Below are 17308 nucleotides of genomic sequence, written 5' to 3' on the forward strand. Positions count from 1 at the left end.
CATACAAAACAAATTCTTTTAAATCTTCGCGTCTGGATGCTGATACAGAAAAATGTGCATATATTTTCAGTACCAAAGTTTCTAAATCAAAATCGAGACCATCTAAAGCTTTTCGAAAAGTATTGTGCACTACGTGTGCTAAGCAACCAGACTTAAAAATATTCTTATTATGTGATTGTAAAAGAGTAAATGCTGATCTACGACACCCGAAATTAGAATTTGTGTTATCGGCACTAAATGCTGATACTTTTGACATATTAATATTATATTTTTCCAAAGTTGATAGAACCGAATTACTTATACCATCAGCAGTTTCGTAGGCTTGTTCAAAAAATCTAATAATTTTATTTGACATCCAGTTTGCAGACAAAAATATTGAATGACAATTGGATACATTTTTCTATTTCCTTTATTAGATGTATCTGTAGCAACTGAAAAGTAAGAAATATTCTTTAAGGCGTTAACTATAATTTCTTCTGCTTTCGGCCCAAGTAAATTTTGTACTATAGCTTCAGCTTTAGTACGACCACAAGATATTTTGCTGGCTATATTTGAATCGGAAAAGATTTTAGGAAGCAACTTAAAATCACAATCAAGAGAATTATAAGATAAGATATGTTTTATATTATGAAAAATTTTAGAAACTTCTGCCAAATTAACTTCCAGTGTATTTTTGGTAACAAAAAATGAATTTATTGTACATAATTGTTTACTAGAACTTTCTTTTTGTCTATGGGAAACGCTATTTGCATGGTGTTGCACATCAGATTTACCACCATGAGTAATTAAAAAGTCTTTCTTACATAGCTTACAATTACCAAACAAATTGTTATTTTCTGATTTTCTAAGCCAAGTATATGAATTTAACCACACATCACGAAAAGTACAAAGACGTTTTACCTTTTTTGGTGGAGTATGACTAGTATCAGTAATATTTTGTTCTTCAGAGTCACTCATTATTATATGCACACACAGTACACCAATAAAAAGTACTTTAATCGAAAAATGCACGGACAAATATTAATAAGCTGAATACGATATTAATCGAACGAATTATTATACAATATACTAAGCACAAACTATAATGTCATCACATCACCGTAAGCACCGCGTAACTGAAGATGGCAATACAGGCATACAGCGTATTATACCATTTTAATAAAACGCTATTACTGATTAGTGATTACTATACAGATAAAATAAACATATCTACGTATATCTTGGTAATTGGTTAGATATTATTTATAAATAAGTAATAACTGTAATGTTCAAATGCCATAGTATCTATAAATATAATAATAGATTATTGCTTTTTACTCGATAACGAATGAAACATTTTATCGTTGGTTATAAATTGTTTAGTTTCTTAGTAATTTCCTTATGTTGTAACATCTCGCACGGGGCCATACCCAGATTCGGCGTGGAGTGCACATTGACGAGGCTAGCATAGGTCGCCAACCCACAGCCGAGATTCGGAAACCGGAGCATATGGGATTTTTTTTTACATATAAAATGAATAAGTGACTCGGAAAAGGGGAAAAAGTTAAAAAAAAAAAACATAGATATGGGGAGTGATTATTTAAAGTATATTAGGAATAAAATTTTAATTTATGACCAAGAAAAGCCATACGGCATAAAAACTTGGCCGCCACTGAAGGTCACCGATCAGATACAATAGATCAATATAAAATATAAATACATAATAGAATAAAATATGGAATTTGACTGTATGTCAATTTCAAGCATGGCTCCGGATATCGGTCACCAGCGTATAAATAAATCAATAATAACATATCCACATAAAACATAGTATACGTATACGGATCATCAGAATATTATAATATATAATTTCAAAGAGCACCAAAGGTGTCAAAACCTATTTAATTTTTATTAATACAAATTCACCGGCCAAGGTGTGGGTGTGTGTGGGTTGTATTCACAACATTAATAAAATTATACTACCATCATTGTTCAGGGCCGTTGAGCGTCGTCCCGAAGACGCACTCGGCGATTTTCTTCTTCTTTACTCCGACATGCTGTGGTCCGTAGAAGCGAAGAAAATATACTAATACGAAAAGGCCGTGACCGGGCGGGTTGTTCACCGGACAGCGTTGCATAATAATGTTGCGTAATAATCATCAAATATGTTTGGCCGGTGAACTTTACATTTTTACATTATTATTACCTATGCCGTTAATGAGGTGTTAATAATACGATACAGTGTCGGCCAGTCATCCGAACCACGGGTACTAGGTAGGTATACGTGACAGTGTGTGTGTGTTGTTTGGTGTTACCTATGAGCGGAGGCAAGAGGGGACCGTGGGACGGAGAGCATTATCGCATCATGGTTCATAATAATTAATAAATGACAAATATAATTTCGATCGTTACAGAAACCCCCCTGTAGAAGTGTTTCGGACATGTCTGGATCGCTTCTACATAAAGAAAGTAAGGGAGAAATTGTGTATATACATGGATCATCAACTCAGATTCGGACCTAGTCCGGTATCACGATGTTTTGATTGAACTGTAATAGGATGGATATACTTCCTAAGGAAAATAACATTATAAGTTCCACGAATTTCATTCGTCACAGGATCAGCCACGACATATGCATTACAGCTTCTAATTTCAACGACTTTATACGGTCCTTCATATAACATAAAAAATTTCTTTATCTGGTGGTCAACGGCGGAAGAGGATCGATGTGTACGGACAAGAACTTCTTCCCCTACTAGGAATTTAACGGCTTTTCCATGGCGGTCATGACGAATCCGGCGTTCCTCAGCCCTTGTGCGTTGAACTTCGGCAGCCATGGTAAGCTTAACCATAGCGTCATCACTACGCCTCGGGGGACATTCAACAGCTTCGTATATGGGACTGTACCTGTCTGTCTTTAAAAATAGCTCACTGGGAGTAAAACCCGTCGACTCGTGAGCGGTGTTGTTTAACACCCATTCAATATACCGGACGTATCGAGGCCACTCAGTATGGGATTGATGACAATACGTACGAAATAATCTACCTAGCTCGCGCATAACCCTTTCGGCTGGGTTGCTTTGAGGATGATATACGCTAGTAGTCGTAACCGATACACCAAGGGCAGAAAGACGGGTTTGCCACACATGGCTAACAAACTGGACTCCGTGGTCTGATACAACGGTTTGAGGAGTACCATGGACTTCTATATAGTCGGTGATCATACGATTTGTTACTATAACTGCAGTAGATCGTTTGATCGCAAATAATCGGACAAATCGAGAAAAGCAGTCTAGTACAACAAAAACATACTTTACGTGATTCCACCCAGATGGCAATGGACCATACAAATCAACACAGACTCGCTGGAGGGGTGCATTGGCTAGTACATGTTGCATTTCACCTTCTATCCTTACGGTACTGACTTTTGCGCGTTGACACGTATCACAACTTTTCACAACCTTACGCACATTTCCACTTAAATTTCGAAAATAACAGACATCCCGGATGGCTAAAATACATTTTTTCGGACCGACGTGCCCAAAGTGTACGTGGAATTTTGTAATCAGTTCATCAACCCGATGTAGGGGTATACATACTAGCCACCGATCAGAATCTGGATGTCGACGATAGAACAAAATGTCTCGATACATACAATATCGTTCAATAATAGCACTCAGAACGGTAGACTGATTTAACAGGAGGTCAATTATCTTCTGAAGCCCTAAATCCAACCGCTGTTCGCATAGTATATGTTGAAATGATTCGATTCGAGACTGATATTCAGAAAGTAGCTTACGAGAAGTAACTACAAAAATATCATGAGAATCGGGTTGGTTACGGATTAGATCTCGATTTACTGGATTGCGAGACAACGCATCGGTTATGTTGCTGGGACCGGTTATATACTGGATTCTCAGGTCGAATTCTTGTAGCACAAGGGTCCAACGGGTGAGACGCGCATTGCGGAGTCGACAACGAAATAAAAAGGTGAGAGCCTTATGGTCAGTCAGTACGTTGACCGGGTAACCAAGAATGAACACCCGGAATTTTTCACAAGCAAATACTATGGACAGTAGTTCCAATTCAGTGATACTATAGTTTTTCTCGGCAGCGTTTAAGGTTCGACTAGCAAATCCGATCGTTTGTCGCTCGTTTAATGAATCAACTTGAAATAATTCCACCCCAAGACCAAGTTGACTGGCATCGGTTTGTAAATAGAATTCTGACTTGAAATCAGGATGGGCAAGGAAACGTTCAGTAAATGCAGATTTAACGGAATTAAAATTCGCCAGATCTACCTCGTTGAATCGCCACGGAACTCCCTTCTTGAGTAACGCAATTAATGGACCGATCAAAGAAGCATGGTGGTCGGTAAACTTCCTATAAAAGTTACAAAAACCTATAAACGACTGAAGGTCTTTTTTGTGTCGAGGAACTGGAAAATCATGAATCGCCGACAGTTTTGATGGGTCCATTGACATGCCTGACGGTGTGATAATATGGCCAAGAAATTTAATTTTATCACGAAGAAATTTGCACTTGCTAAATTTTAAAGACATACCTGAGACAGCTATTTTCTCAAATAAAAGACGGAGGCGACGCATGTGTTCGTCAAACGTCTTTGATGACACCAATACATCGTCGACGTAAATATGAAGATCTCCCAATCCCTCTTCGTTGTGGTTTTCAACCGGATTGGAGAGAACTGACTCTAGGGCCTGTTGGAATGCGGTATTGGATATGTTCAAACCAAATGGTACGACACAAAATTGGTATGTTCGGCCGTCGTACACGAACGCGGTATACTTCCTAACGACACGGTGTAGAGCAACTTGCCAATATCCGGCCGTAAAATCGATACTAGAAAAAATTGCTTTTCCTCCAAAACGGGCGAGTAGTTCGTCAAGAGGGGGCGATGAATCACGCATAGGTTGTATGATCTTATTCACCCGTCTGGCGTCTAAACATAGTCGAACAGAACCATCTGCTTTACCAACACATATAATTGGGTTACTATAAGGCGAGGAACATCTTTCGATGACCCCCCACTCTAACATATGAGCCAATTCCTTTTCAACTGCAGGACGGCGGGCAAACGGTACTGGATATGGGCGGATCTTGAAAGGAATATCCTCACTGACATTGAAACGACAGGTGTATAACAAATTTAATCCGGGACGAGTGCGAAAAATGTGGTGATGATCACGAAATAGATCAACAACTTGATCAAATTGGTGAGACGATAGATTAGGGACCGATAAAAGGTGTTCAGTTATATTGCCAAAAGGTTCTAGATCGTCGTCTACCCGTACACTACAGATTACGTTGTGGTTTGTGGGCGTTTGGAGTTGCCGCGAAATCATTTCCACACTAGCTATACAATGCTCAGGTATCGATTTCGCATAATCTTGTGGTGAGATGGATAATGTAAATAGAGTATCTAAACGATTAATGGCTTCATCATGTGAATGTGAAAATGGTATATTAATTGACCAGCGGGGAAGACATACAACCCGTTCAGAGTAATCTAAACACACTTTGTTTTGGGTCAACCAATCATCTCCTAGGATAATAGAGGTCGCTAGATGAGGAACAACAAGACAAATACAATCAGAGGTATGACCGAGAACAGAGAATGGTATAAGAACTTGGGTAGTGACTTTCCGGCTACGACCTTTTACGGCGGTGGATATGGTCACTCCCGTAACGGGTAAAATCGATAATTGCTGTCCCTCCGGGATGCTTCGTTTGATAGATGCAAAGATCTCTTCAGATATGGCTGAAATAGAAGCACCTGAATCAAGTAGGGCGTTGAATGGTTTATTATAAATAGAAATTGACAACTCGGGACGTTTATATTTTGGCGAGACTCCATCTGTGACAATCTGGGTGGACGGTGTATGTTCATGGATATGCGAGACTTCGTGACGTGACATACTTACGTACGAGTCTCGTCGGCATTTCCCGACAGATCCAATTGTGCTACGGGGCGGGGCCCGGCGTTTTCCGGTGCCTGCATCCGTGGTTGGAAACGATAATTGTCGCGACGAGGAGCATTATAGCGTGGTTGTTGATTGCCATTGTTTTGATGTTGGAATGGTGGTCGAACTTGGTTGTCTTCACGACGTCGATCACAAAATGATGCAGACTCTTCAAACTCCATCAAAACTGATAGCAGTTCATTGGTATCGCGTGGTCCTCGACCTCGAATGGCCATTCCAAGCGGTGTGGGATAGTGCTGAATAATGGTGGACACAAGATCAGATTGCTCGATTGGTGGATTGAGGTATTTGGCCCCAGCAATCCATTTCATGGCATGCGTAGCTAGACCGTCGGATCTAGTGTATTGGTACGGTCGAAACACCTCATTTCGGGCTTTGCGTTGAGTTGCCGAAGACCAAAAATGCTGGAGGAATAATCGGCGAAACTCAACGTATGATTGGGGTGATGGGATTAATGACTCATACCAAATTTGTGCATCTCCCACTAAACGACGATGTACAGAAATAAGTTGTTGGGCCGGTGACACAAATACGCTTTCGAAGTAGGCATCGACCTGACCAATAAACTTCTGTGGATGTATGACTTTGATCTGTCCGGAGAATTCAGCTACAGCGTCCTGAAACCGCTCTTGAGATCCCAAAAAAAATGATCTTTGTGAATCAAAGGTATTCAAGAGGCTGGTTTCAGGGATCGTCGGGGGTATCGAAGACACGTTATTGCTATCAGACGAATTGAGAGGGACAGTAGTAGATGACAAGATTGTGGGCTTCAGAATTTGTGACAGATCCGGGTTCGTCGATGCTCGGTACTGATCCGACAACCGAGTTACCTCCTTCCTCATTTGAATAATTTCATATTCTAAGGTATTAAGACGACCATCGGTAACCTGTTTGTCAGTGGTTTGTTGGATAGCCCGATTTTTTATGACAACACTCTCATCCTCTAATTTGGCCAAACGAGTATCCGTTAGTTGGTATCGCTGAATACATTGATTAATTCCCTCTTCCGTCTTTCGATGTAGAGTTTCAAACTGTGTCTCCGTTCGGGAATGATTAGCATTCATTTTAGCCATCATTTGCTGAAGTACCGATTGAACACTTTGGTCTGTTTTCGATTGCTCGGATACGGCTTTTGCCTGAGGGCCAGAAGTTGTCACTACAGACATAGTAGGATTTGTGGTGGTACTCAAAATTGACGTAGTCGATGGTGTGGTTGATGTTGTAGTATTCGTAACGGGCAGCATCTTGGTTCTCTCTTGCGGGAACAGACTATCAATCAAACGATCGGGGGGACGAGTCTCTCGCTTGCCAGCCGCGTACATCAACGACGAATAACGAGAATCACACAGCCAATACAGAAAACACATGTCTATTCGTAATGAGTGAATCAAAATTCAAGATAAATAAAATGACTACTTCAAAAAGAAATATATATTACTGTTGACTAGACACAACACGAACACAACCAAACGTGATTCGTATATTACGCAATTCAAGACAGAGAAAAAAACAAATGATATAATAGAGTAGTGAATATAATATATATGATATTATAATAATATATATAATAAGAATAATACGATAGAAAACTTCGCTTTCAATAACAAAATATACTAATGAAATATTATGGATGGATGTCATCGCCGATACGTCGGGACGACACTCAAAGCACACTAACAAATTTGGTAATATATTCAAATATCATCCTTGGCCGGGGTAATCTCATAAATCACTTAAACAAACTATCTATAAACACAATAAATTGACAACATATACACTGTCATCAGAGATCTCGCATAAAAATAAAAAAGAATAAAAGTAAAATCAAGACAACATACATGCGAGAGCATGTCTATAAAAATTCACCTACGCAGAAATGGTGGCGAATGTTACAAAAATCATGACGAAAATTTCATGAGAGAAAGTAGAGAAATATATATATATAGATAATTGTTCACCACATTAAGTATCAATACTCTTTCTTCAAATTATATACTACTCGTAATGCAACGAGGACCTAACAGCACGTATACGAAACGTACAACGAAAAGCACAGGCGTGCGACATCCTATAACGCGAGCGATATACGTGCTCTCCGGTCACCACGGGACATACAATTTGTGGACAACTTATAACTAAACATCAATGTGTGCACGGGCCTAACGGGGATAAAATATTTCAAGTTCGGTCTACCAACCGTGAGAATATGATTAGAGATCAAACCGTACCTATCACGGTTACATAGATAATATAATATAACGGTTTTTTTTTTTTTTTTATGCAGTATACATAGTATGTAAATATCGATGACACTGATTTATCATTGTTATGAAATAAATAATACGCAAACGCGGAAATAAATACGGCGGACGGAGAAGTCTTTATCACAATACCGATATCAAACGAGAAAGTCGACATACTCGCTGATCGGTGATAACGCCAAATCATTAATAAATATATTTTATATATACGATATTATGTTCAAATAAAATAAACTATTAAAACGTCATAAATTAGGACGAGGAGATACGATAATATTAATGATTATGCAAAACGTTGTAGTAATTAAAGATAGATATCGGGGAACGATCGCACAGCCGTACTGGAACGACACGCACCCAATTATAAATATTAACACTGTCGTTCAACAGCGGTAGACCGATAAGAAGCAATTACGAGCGGTTACACAATAGAACCAAAATAGATAGGATGAGACATATAATATACAGGTGCACACAAAGACGCGTACAAATAATATACTTAAAATTAAGCCCTAATGCTCTGCCGCTCAAATCTGCACTGCAATGACGACGAACACCTCCTCGCGATGTCGATGGGATGTCGATGGAACCTCCGAGAGCTGGGTCGGCAACATCCGGAACGACGGGAATACACACACACTATCATCCTCCGATCCCAGCATGGTGGAGAGCCGGATAGCCCGACACTGTTTTAATCACCGGAGCATTTCTGAAATTAACGCAGACAGTACTGGTTCTACGCAACACTTAGGCATACGCATATATACGTTTATACACCTCCCATGGCCGGTATTGTTACACTACCACGATGCATGGTGGGATACTATATATCTAATAGATATTATATTAGACCGACAGGTCATCAGTGCATGGTATATACACTTGAAATAATCCTGGCAAGGTCGCCATCTGTAACATCTCGCACGGGGCCATACCCAGATTCGGCGTGGAGTGCACATTGACGAGGCTAGCATAGGTCGCCAACCCACAGCCGAGATTCGGAAACCGGAGCATATGGGATTTTTTTTTACATATAAAATGAATAAGTGACTCGGAAAAGGGGAAAAAGTTAAAAAAAAAAAACATAGATATGGGGAGTGATTATTTAAAGTATATTAGGAATAAAATTTTAATTTATGACCAAGAAAAGCCATACGGCATAAAAACTTGGCCGCCACTGAAGGTCACCGATCAGATACAATAGATCAATATAAAATATAAATACATAATAGAATAAAATATGGAATTTGACTGTATGTCAATTTCAAGCATGGCTCCGGATATCGGTCACCAGCGTATAAATAAATCAATAATAACATATCCACATAAAACATAGTATACGTATACGGATCATCAGAATATTATAATATATAATTTCAAAGAGCACCAAAGGTGTCAAAACCTATTTAATTTTTATTAATACAAATTCACCGGCCAAGGTGTGGGTGTGTGTGGGTTGTATTCACAACATTAATAAAATTATACTACCATCATTGTTCAGGGCCGTTGAGCGTCGTCCCGAAGACGCACTCGGCGATTTTCTTCTTCTTTACTCCGACATGCTGTGGTCCGTAGAAGCGAAGAAAATATACTAATACGAAAAGGCCGTGACCGGGCGGGTTGTTCACCGGACAGCGTTGCATAATAATGTTGCGTAATAATCATCAAATATGTTTGGCCGGTGAACTTTACATTTTTACATTATTATTACCTATGCCGTTAATGAGGTGTTAATAATACGATACAGTGTCGGCCAGTCATCCGAACCACGGGTACTAGGTAGGTATACGTGACAGTGTGTGTGTTGTTTGGTGTTACCTATGAGCGGAGGCAAGAGGGGACCGTGGGACGGAGAGCATTATCGCATCATGGTTCATAATAATTAATAAATGACAAATATAATTTCGATCGTTACAATGTCCCGCATAAATTTTGATCGGAACGCGGGAAAAAAATCACAAAATCGTGAATGTCCCGCAAAAATCGGGACGGTTGGCAACCCTGCTCACAGCTGTGGAAAACGACGCTAGCGCCCTCTACTATCACAATTTAAATCTCGAACTAATTATCAGTTTATCACACTTAATATTTAATAATTTGAATTTATGGTATATGACCATATTGGTTAGGTAATGGGGAGGGAATATTGGAATTATTATAGATTCTATTCCACGATTTAAGATACATATAAATATACTTTATGTAGTTACTACTACTACTTAGTCGCAATCGCAAACAAAACTTTGTTATTTTGTATAAATCAAGCAAATAAAAAACAGTGCCGAACTAAAAAAAAGTTGTCAAAATTAGTTAAATCATGATTAAAAAGGTAATAAGTAGCTAGTACTTAAATGTAAAAAGTGTATAAATTAATTAGTTCATAAATAAATATATTGGTTGTTTTATATAGCTTGATAATTATAATAAAATCTATATAACTTATATTATAATTTATAATATATTATTACTATTATACTTGTACAGCTGGAAAGCAGACTTCAATAAAATCTTAAATGTTTGGAAAATAATATAAAATTTTAAAATTAAATTAGTAAAAAGAATAATTCTTTTGTAATCATTATTTATGCCACAAAACTGAAAATAGAAAATTTAAAATTCAGCAGGCAACCGGCAGCGATACGGTAGTTAACTTTTCTCTCACATGGAGCGCTTACTGTAATTTCCAGCACCACAATGAACTCAATTTTGTTCTCACCTTATCATATGCCAATGGGCAACCTGTATATCTTAAATCGTGCATAATATTAACTATAAATATAATCATTACAAACGTCATAACTGATGATATCACAATACTACAGATAATAAAACATAATCATAATAATAATCGCAATAATAGTCGCAAAAATAATAATTGTAATAAAATAAAATTTAATAATTATAGTAAAAATATTTTGTTGGTCACACTGTAACATAATAATAATTAAATAATACAAAAGAGATAAAATATTAATTCAGTCATACCATACAGATAACAATTAACAAATAGCATCATAGTCATAATCATAATGTAATATCATGCAACCCAACTACCCAACGTAAGTAAGTTGTACCTCGTCATTTAAATCGTTCAATTTTTTTTTTTATTAATTAATAATTATAGTACACATAAAGTTAATCGTGCTTTATTTGTGTGTTATATGAAATAGCTTTTAAAAAATTGTTAATTGTCCTTTTTCCTTCATTGTAATCCACGCAGAGCCGTTTTAATGTTGTTTGATTTTTTACTGTTATTTTTCTTTTTTTTTATTGGTTGTATGAATCCTAAACTATACTGCCTTAATTTAGTATCATCTACAGCAACTTCTAATCTAGTTTTTTTTATCACCATATAGATGGATGGTTATGACCTATTAGATTGGAGAATCTATGATTCCATCCCTCAGTCGAGTTATTTGTCCTGTGTTCATCGCTCAATGTTGCGTCGTGGACATTCCAGAGGAAACCTTGGTTGAACTTTTTTAAATTTTATATTATTTGCCGTACAATTTATTCGCTTGAAAGTGCCAGTTACATATGTGGAATCAAAATAATCGACTAAATCTAGGGCAGTATCAGGCATAATAGATTTCAAATATAACATTCCCTGCTCAACATCTGTCAGAGGTAAGAATGCCAAGCCATCTAACATTCCACAGAATTTATTAAAGTTAGAGTCTTCACGGTATAATTGTTTTAGGCCTAAAGATTGTACTTTTCTGTGAGTTGATTGTGATAAATGATAGAAGCACCCACGTATATTAACTTCTCTGTTAAATATTTTATGCACAGCTTTAATTGCTGCCTTTTCAAAATCTAAGTGGACATATTTTGGATCTAGGTAAAGAATTTTTTCTGCACACTTTTCAATTAATGATTTAAATAATAGTTTATAAGTCTCATATGTTTTTCGTTGTAATAGGCAATAAATTGCAGTTGTAAATATACCATCTACAACCACTCGGATTACATACAATTGCAAAAATAATTTTGGTGCTAGTGAAAAATTACCGTCTAAATACCAAGTACTGGATTTTGATAAATTGTTCATACCTTCTACAGTGGCGAAAATCAAAATCCTTTGTTCAGAATCAAAGCCATTGTCAAAAATTAAAAGATTTTCATACTCAGGATGACCTGTAGTACACCACTCATCTGCTGAACATGAATTTTAAATATAATAGTAATATTAATAAATAATAATAATAAATTTAATTTAGGTACGCACCATCAATGATAAAATTGTCAAGACTAGTTGGTTCAATAGGATTTAATTTTGAACGTTGATTTCTCAAAGTTCTTTTCACATGATCTTCCACTGGCATTTTTGATCTGATGTTACCGTCTAACTTAGCAACTCCTTCTGCATATACTTCTAGTGGCTTAGATAGGCCAATTTTTGATTGTTCTTTCATAATGCATAGTGCTTTTTCCACATCTACCTTTTCACTATCTCCTAAGTGGTTATGATCGGACTTCAATACAGGGTCTTCTTTTTTAACGTTAGTATATAATTCTCCCATACATTTAAAGGAGGACCTTTTTGAACATCTCCATGTTATTTTGGATTTACCAAAATGCTTTAAAACATACATGTACCAATTGTACCCGTTGTAACACAACTTCTCACAACCTTTATTTGATGTTATAATCTCCATAACTTGGGTGTAGGACGTGTAAGTACAACAATTACAGCCAACAACCAAGTGTATACTAATGGAATACTACATATTATTTTGTTAGTACCTATTTGGATGGATACAAATACCTGTCATTTGTCAATAAATTTCAATTTTATTACCCGACTAATATTTTGACTGGTTTAAAGCAAAGTTCAATTTACTTACTTCATTCACTAGTATGATTATCAGTAAATGTGTAATAAAACATAATTGGGTGTATTGTGATTCCATTCCCCTTGTATAAAACCATTGTAATATAAGATTAAACTTGAACAAATAATAAACACTCATATTATTTTCCAAACTTATATTTATATAATTATATAATTTCCCAAAGTGCCTTCGCTGGGTTCTTCCCTCAAGGTACTACATATCTAATAATTTAAAAAAAACATCATTTATGCTTATTTAACTTTTTTTTTATTTACAGATTGTATAAACTAGATTAAAAATAAAAAAATATTATACAATAATTATTATATTAAATATAGATGTATTAACATTTATTTTATATTTTAATTTTTTCGGAGGACTTTTTTTCCGTGAGTTTTTTTTCATGGGCTTTTTTCCTTGGTAATTTCTTTTCTATGGGTTTTTATTCCATGGGCTTTTTTTCCGTGGACATTTTTTCCGCGATTCGATTTGAATATTCTAACTTAGATTGAAATGTAAATCTTTAAATATAGGTAATAAGTAGAAATTAAGCAAGTATGTAAGAAATTAATGTAAATTTAATATGTAACGCCGTCAGCCGGCTAATAACCATGTAGTTGATGCTATAGAAGTATAGACCAAAGACAAGTATACTATGCTATAGACAAGAATTGCCATTTGCCACAAACAATTAATAAAAAAATAAATAAAATTCCGTTATCAAAATATAACGATTAAACAACTATTGAACAGTGTAGCCGCAAGATTGATTGAAACCGAGTTTTATTCAAAATTTCATTCAAAATTAATCTTTTTTACCCGCCAGTATGGAAATTCAAAAAAAAAACATTTATTAAAAGGTTTGTTTGCGCCGTTATTGATCCTGCGATTATTGTGCGGTTGTCAGCAACAACTCAAGTATTTGTGTTGTGGATGGGAGCGGGAGGGGTTACCCACAGTCTAAACTTTAATATACAACATAATATTATAACTAATCTTACGGACGCAGTGCGACAAAGGTATATTATACACAAAAAAGATGTATAATAATAACAATAATAATAGTATGCAATAAGCATCCTGGAAATTATGACCCAACACACAAATAATAATACCTAATAATAAATCAAAACATGCGATTTTTGCAAACACTAAACAATAATAAAAATAAGACCGGAACTGGATCTTGGTAGCACGACGTATACCCTAAACTGAAACAGCGCCATTTTTAATCATCGACTTACATCACCAGCACTGCTGTACAGAATTTCGAAATATGTCACACACCGGTAGAAGAACTTGAGATTTGAACCTGCTATATGACAGACCAACTAAATGAGTAAATTAATATTGGATTTATTTTCGATTTTTAGCAATAGATTTTATGAAAATTGAATTATTTATAAAAAAAAAAATTGAACAGTGGCAATAGATTTTTTACAATTTAAATAAGTAATAAATAAAGAAATTGAACAGTGGCAATAGATATTTTCATAGGTCAGAAAAGTACAAAATACATTAATCAAACAACAATATATATTTGATAATCGGATAGGCAATAGATTTTTGGGAACCCTTGAATTCTGTTATCAAATATTGCTAGCGGAACGTACATCTATTGAGTGGGCTACCTATATAGTTGTGGTGTTAGTGGAGGAAAAACCATCTCAACACTAACAACCAACGATTCTGACAGATCAGAAGGTTTTAAAAAAAATAAAAAAACAAGTTTGTTTCGATACCAGGTTATAAAACCGAAATTTATTGTTCGGCAAACAAAACAAAAACAATCTATTTAACAAAGTAAAATAAAAGTAAATTAAAGAACAATGCAACCCGCGCGGTGCGTTTCGGCGTGTTTTTTAAACAAGTCGCGAATCGTGGCGGTAGCCGTAGACAAACCGGTTAGGGGCACGGACTTGTGCGAATACCGGTCACGAAAAAAGAAGTGAGTCGTCACGGCGTTCGATGGTGGCTTCGAGCCCGTAACGGCGAAAAAGCTATCGCGCGCGGTGGGAGAAAAGCGTACGAGAAGTCGTCGCGGGCGACGTGACAAAGAGAATACAAATACAAGTAAAATAAGTTACAATAATTCACACAGTGAATAATACAAGGAACACAGTAATAAAAACAAGTATAAAAACGTTTACAACAAGTACAAATAATTCAATGTTAGGAACAATAATAAAACGAACGCGCTAGCGTAAGTGGTGATAACACGTCGTAATCACCACATTACTCCCCCTCGGCAAGAAAAAACAGACTCGTTTTTTTGGGGGAAATTTGATTGATTGCGCGGCGTATGAGTGGTCGGCGACTGGGTCTTCACGCGCGACAAACGCTGGTTTGAGCCGGTCGATGGAAACCCACGTCGTTGATCGGTGGCGCTGTTCCTTGAACGTTTTTTCGCGGCGTTCCAAAACCGCGAAAGGTCCCTCGTATCGTGGCTGGAGTGGCGGCTGGACGGAGTCGATTCGAAGAAAAACATGACTAACCTGGCTCAAGTCTGGTACGAACGTAGCGCGTCGTGTGTTGTGGTTGGTATCGGGAGTGAAACGTACTTGAGCCATGTAGTCGCGGAGAGCTGTACACATCAACAACGGTAGCGTTGTTGATGTGTGGCGCGATCGTTGGTCGTGCGCGTTATAAGGGACGCGTCATGGGCGGTAAGCGTGAATAGCTTCCTCGAGGGCGAGGAACCGCGTATCTTGAGCGCTCGAAGTTGTCGCCGCGTTTCTGCGCGTGACCGGGTTCGGCTCACGCGAGTCGTAATTGGGAGAGTTCTGCTCGACGGGAGCCATCTCTGCGAACTGGGACGCTTCCCACACGCGGTCAGCGCGTTCGGCCAGAAATTCGGTGGAGCCTGTGAGGCCGGCGACGACGGCGCGGACGGGTGGTGGGAGCTTGCTCATCTAGAACGCCACCAAAGCTTGATCCAACATCCCGTCGTGGTAGACGTCCCTCATGTCGCGCAGCAGTCTCGACGGAGTGCGGTCACCCATGCCACCTGGCTGGATCATGCTTTGGAAACGCGTGGCCTGGGGGATGCTGTACGTCGTGACGAGGCGTTGACGAACCGCGTCGTATGATGCATGGGGCCCCAAAAGATCCATGATGGCTCGCACGCCCTCTACATCTAGTGCCTCAAGCACGTGATTCACGCGCGACAAATCTGAGCGTATTCGCTTGTTCGCGAACATGGCGTCCGCGTGCGTGAACCATTGGGTTGCGGAGCTGCGCCAGAACCCTGACAACCTGACATGCGCGACCGCCGAGACCTCTGTACTCGCGGTCGAAACAGCGGACGATGTCATTGTGGTGGTAAGCGACGTGATGCCGGGCGTCGAGGCGATGACGGTGAGCGGTGCGGTAACAACCGGTGCGTCTGACAGCATGCCGTGCGATTGCGTGGATAAACGTGGGTACAGACGATACAGTACAGCCCCGGTACAGTAAAGCTGCGTCCACACCTAACAAACGTTTGGGGAAACATTGTTTGACGAACGTTTGTCAAACATTTTATTAATGGCAACAAATGTTTGTTTATAATTTGATGTTCGCTATATGTTTGCCAACAGTCGCGACAATGTCAGATATACAACAAGTCGCATGCTGCATTGGCGCTGCTGCGTTTGTTATTATGCGTAATAAAATATCAAAAAAAAAAAAAATAATAAAAAAAGAAGGTGGTGGGAAAGACAACGTTTTCAGAGAAGAAAGAATTACAGTGGTGAGAATTTCATTTTAGATTTACATGAAAGTGTATTTATTAGTAATTATAAGTATTTATTTAGTAATTTTACCAGAATGTCAAGTATTGATTTCGAATTTTTAATTAATTTAATTGGCCCAAAAGTCACAATAGAAAACACTAATTTTCGTGAAAATATTTCTGTGGCAGTGCGTTTAGCAATAACTTTACGATTTTTATCAAGTGGTGATTCATATCATTCTCTAATGTATACGTTCAAAATATCAAAGCAGTCAATATCACAGATTGTACCTGAAGTATGCGAAGCATTAATAACTCGCATTCATGCTTCTATAATGGTAATAAAATACACTTTTTTACTATATTGTTACGTCCCGACCGAACGTCGATTCATACATCAACGTAGAGATGAAATACTGATGTTTACAATGTAATAATGTCTTTATTTTCACAAGTTATTAACAATTGATACAAAAATACAGTTTATATGCTATAAAGGTGTTGGTGAGCGGTGTT

General features: G+C 37.6%; 1 protein-coding gene and 1 pseudogene across 1 annotated transcript; one reads left to right on the top strand and one right to left on the bottom strand.

Moving 5' to 3' along the window:
• The window catches only part of LOC149060951 (uncharacterized), a 289350-nt pseudogene that overhangs the window by 99244 nt on the left and 172798 nt on the right, over positions 1-17308 (top strand).
• LOC149060959 (uncharacterized) lies at positions 5921-7812 on the bottom strand. The gene has a single exon (XM_089217669.1). It carries the CDS (start codon positions 7349-7351, stop codon positions 5921-5923), a length of 1431 nt encoding a protein of 476 aa, XP_089073795.1. The 5' UTR covers positions 7352-7812.

Source organism: Diuraphis noxia, unplaced genomic scaffold, assembly GCF_037042655.1.
Source record: "Diuraphis noxia isolate RWA-SAM2 unplaced genomic scaffold, SU_Dnox_SAM2 contig0001, whole genome shotgun sequence".
NCBI lineage: Eukaryota > Metazoa > Arthropoda > Insecta > Hemiptera > Aphididae > Diuraphis > Diuraphis noxia.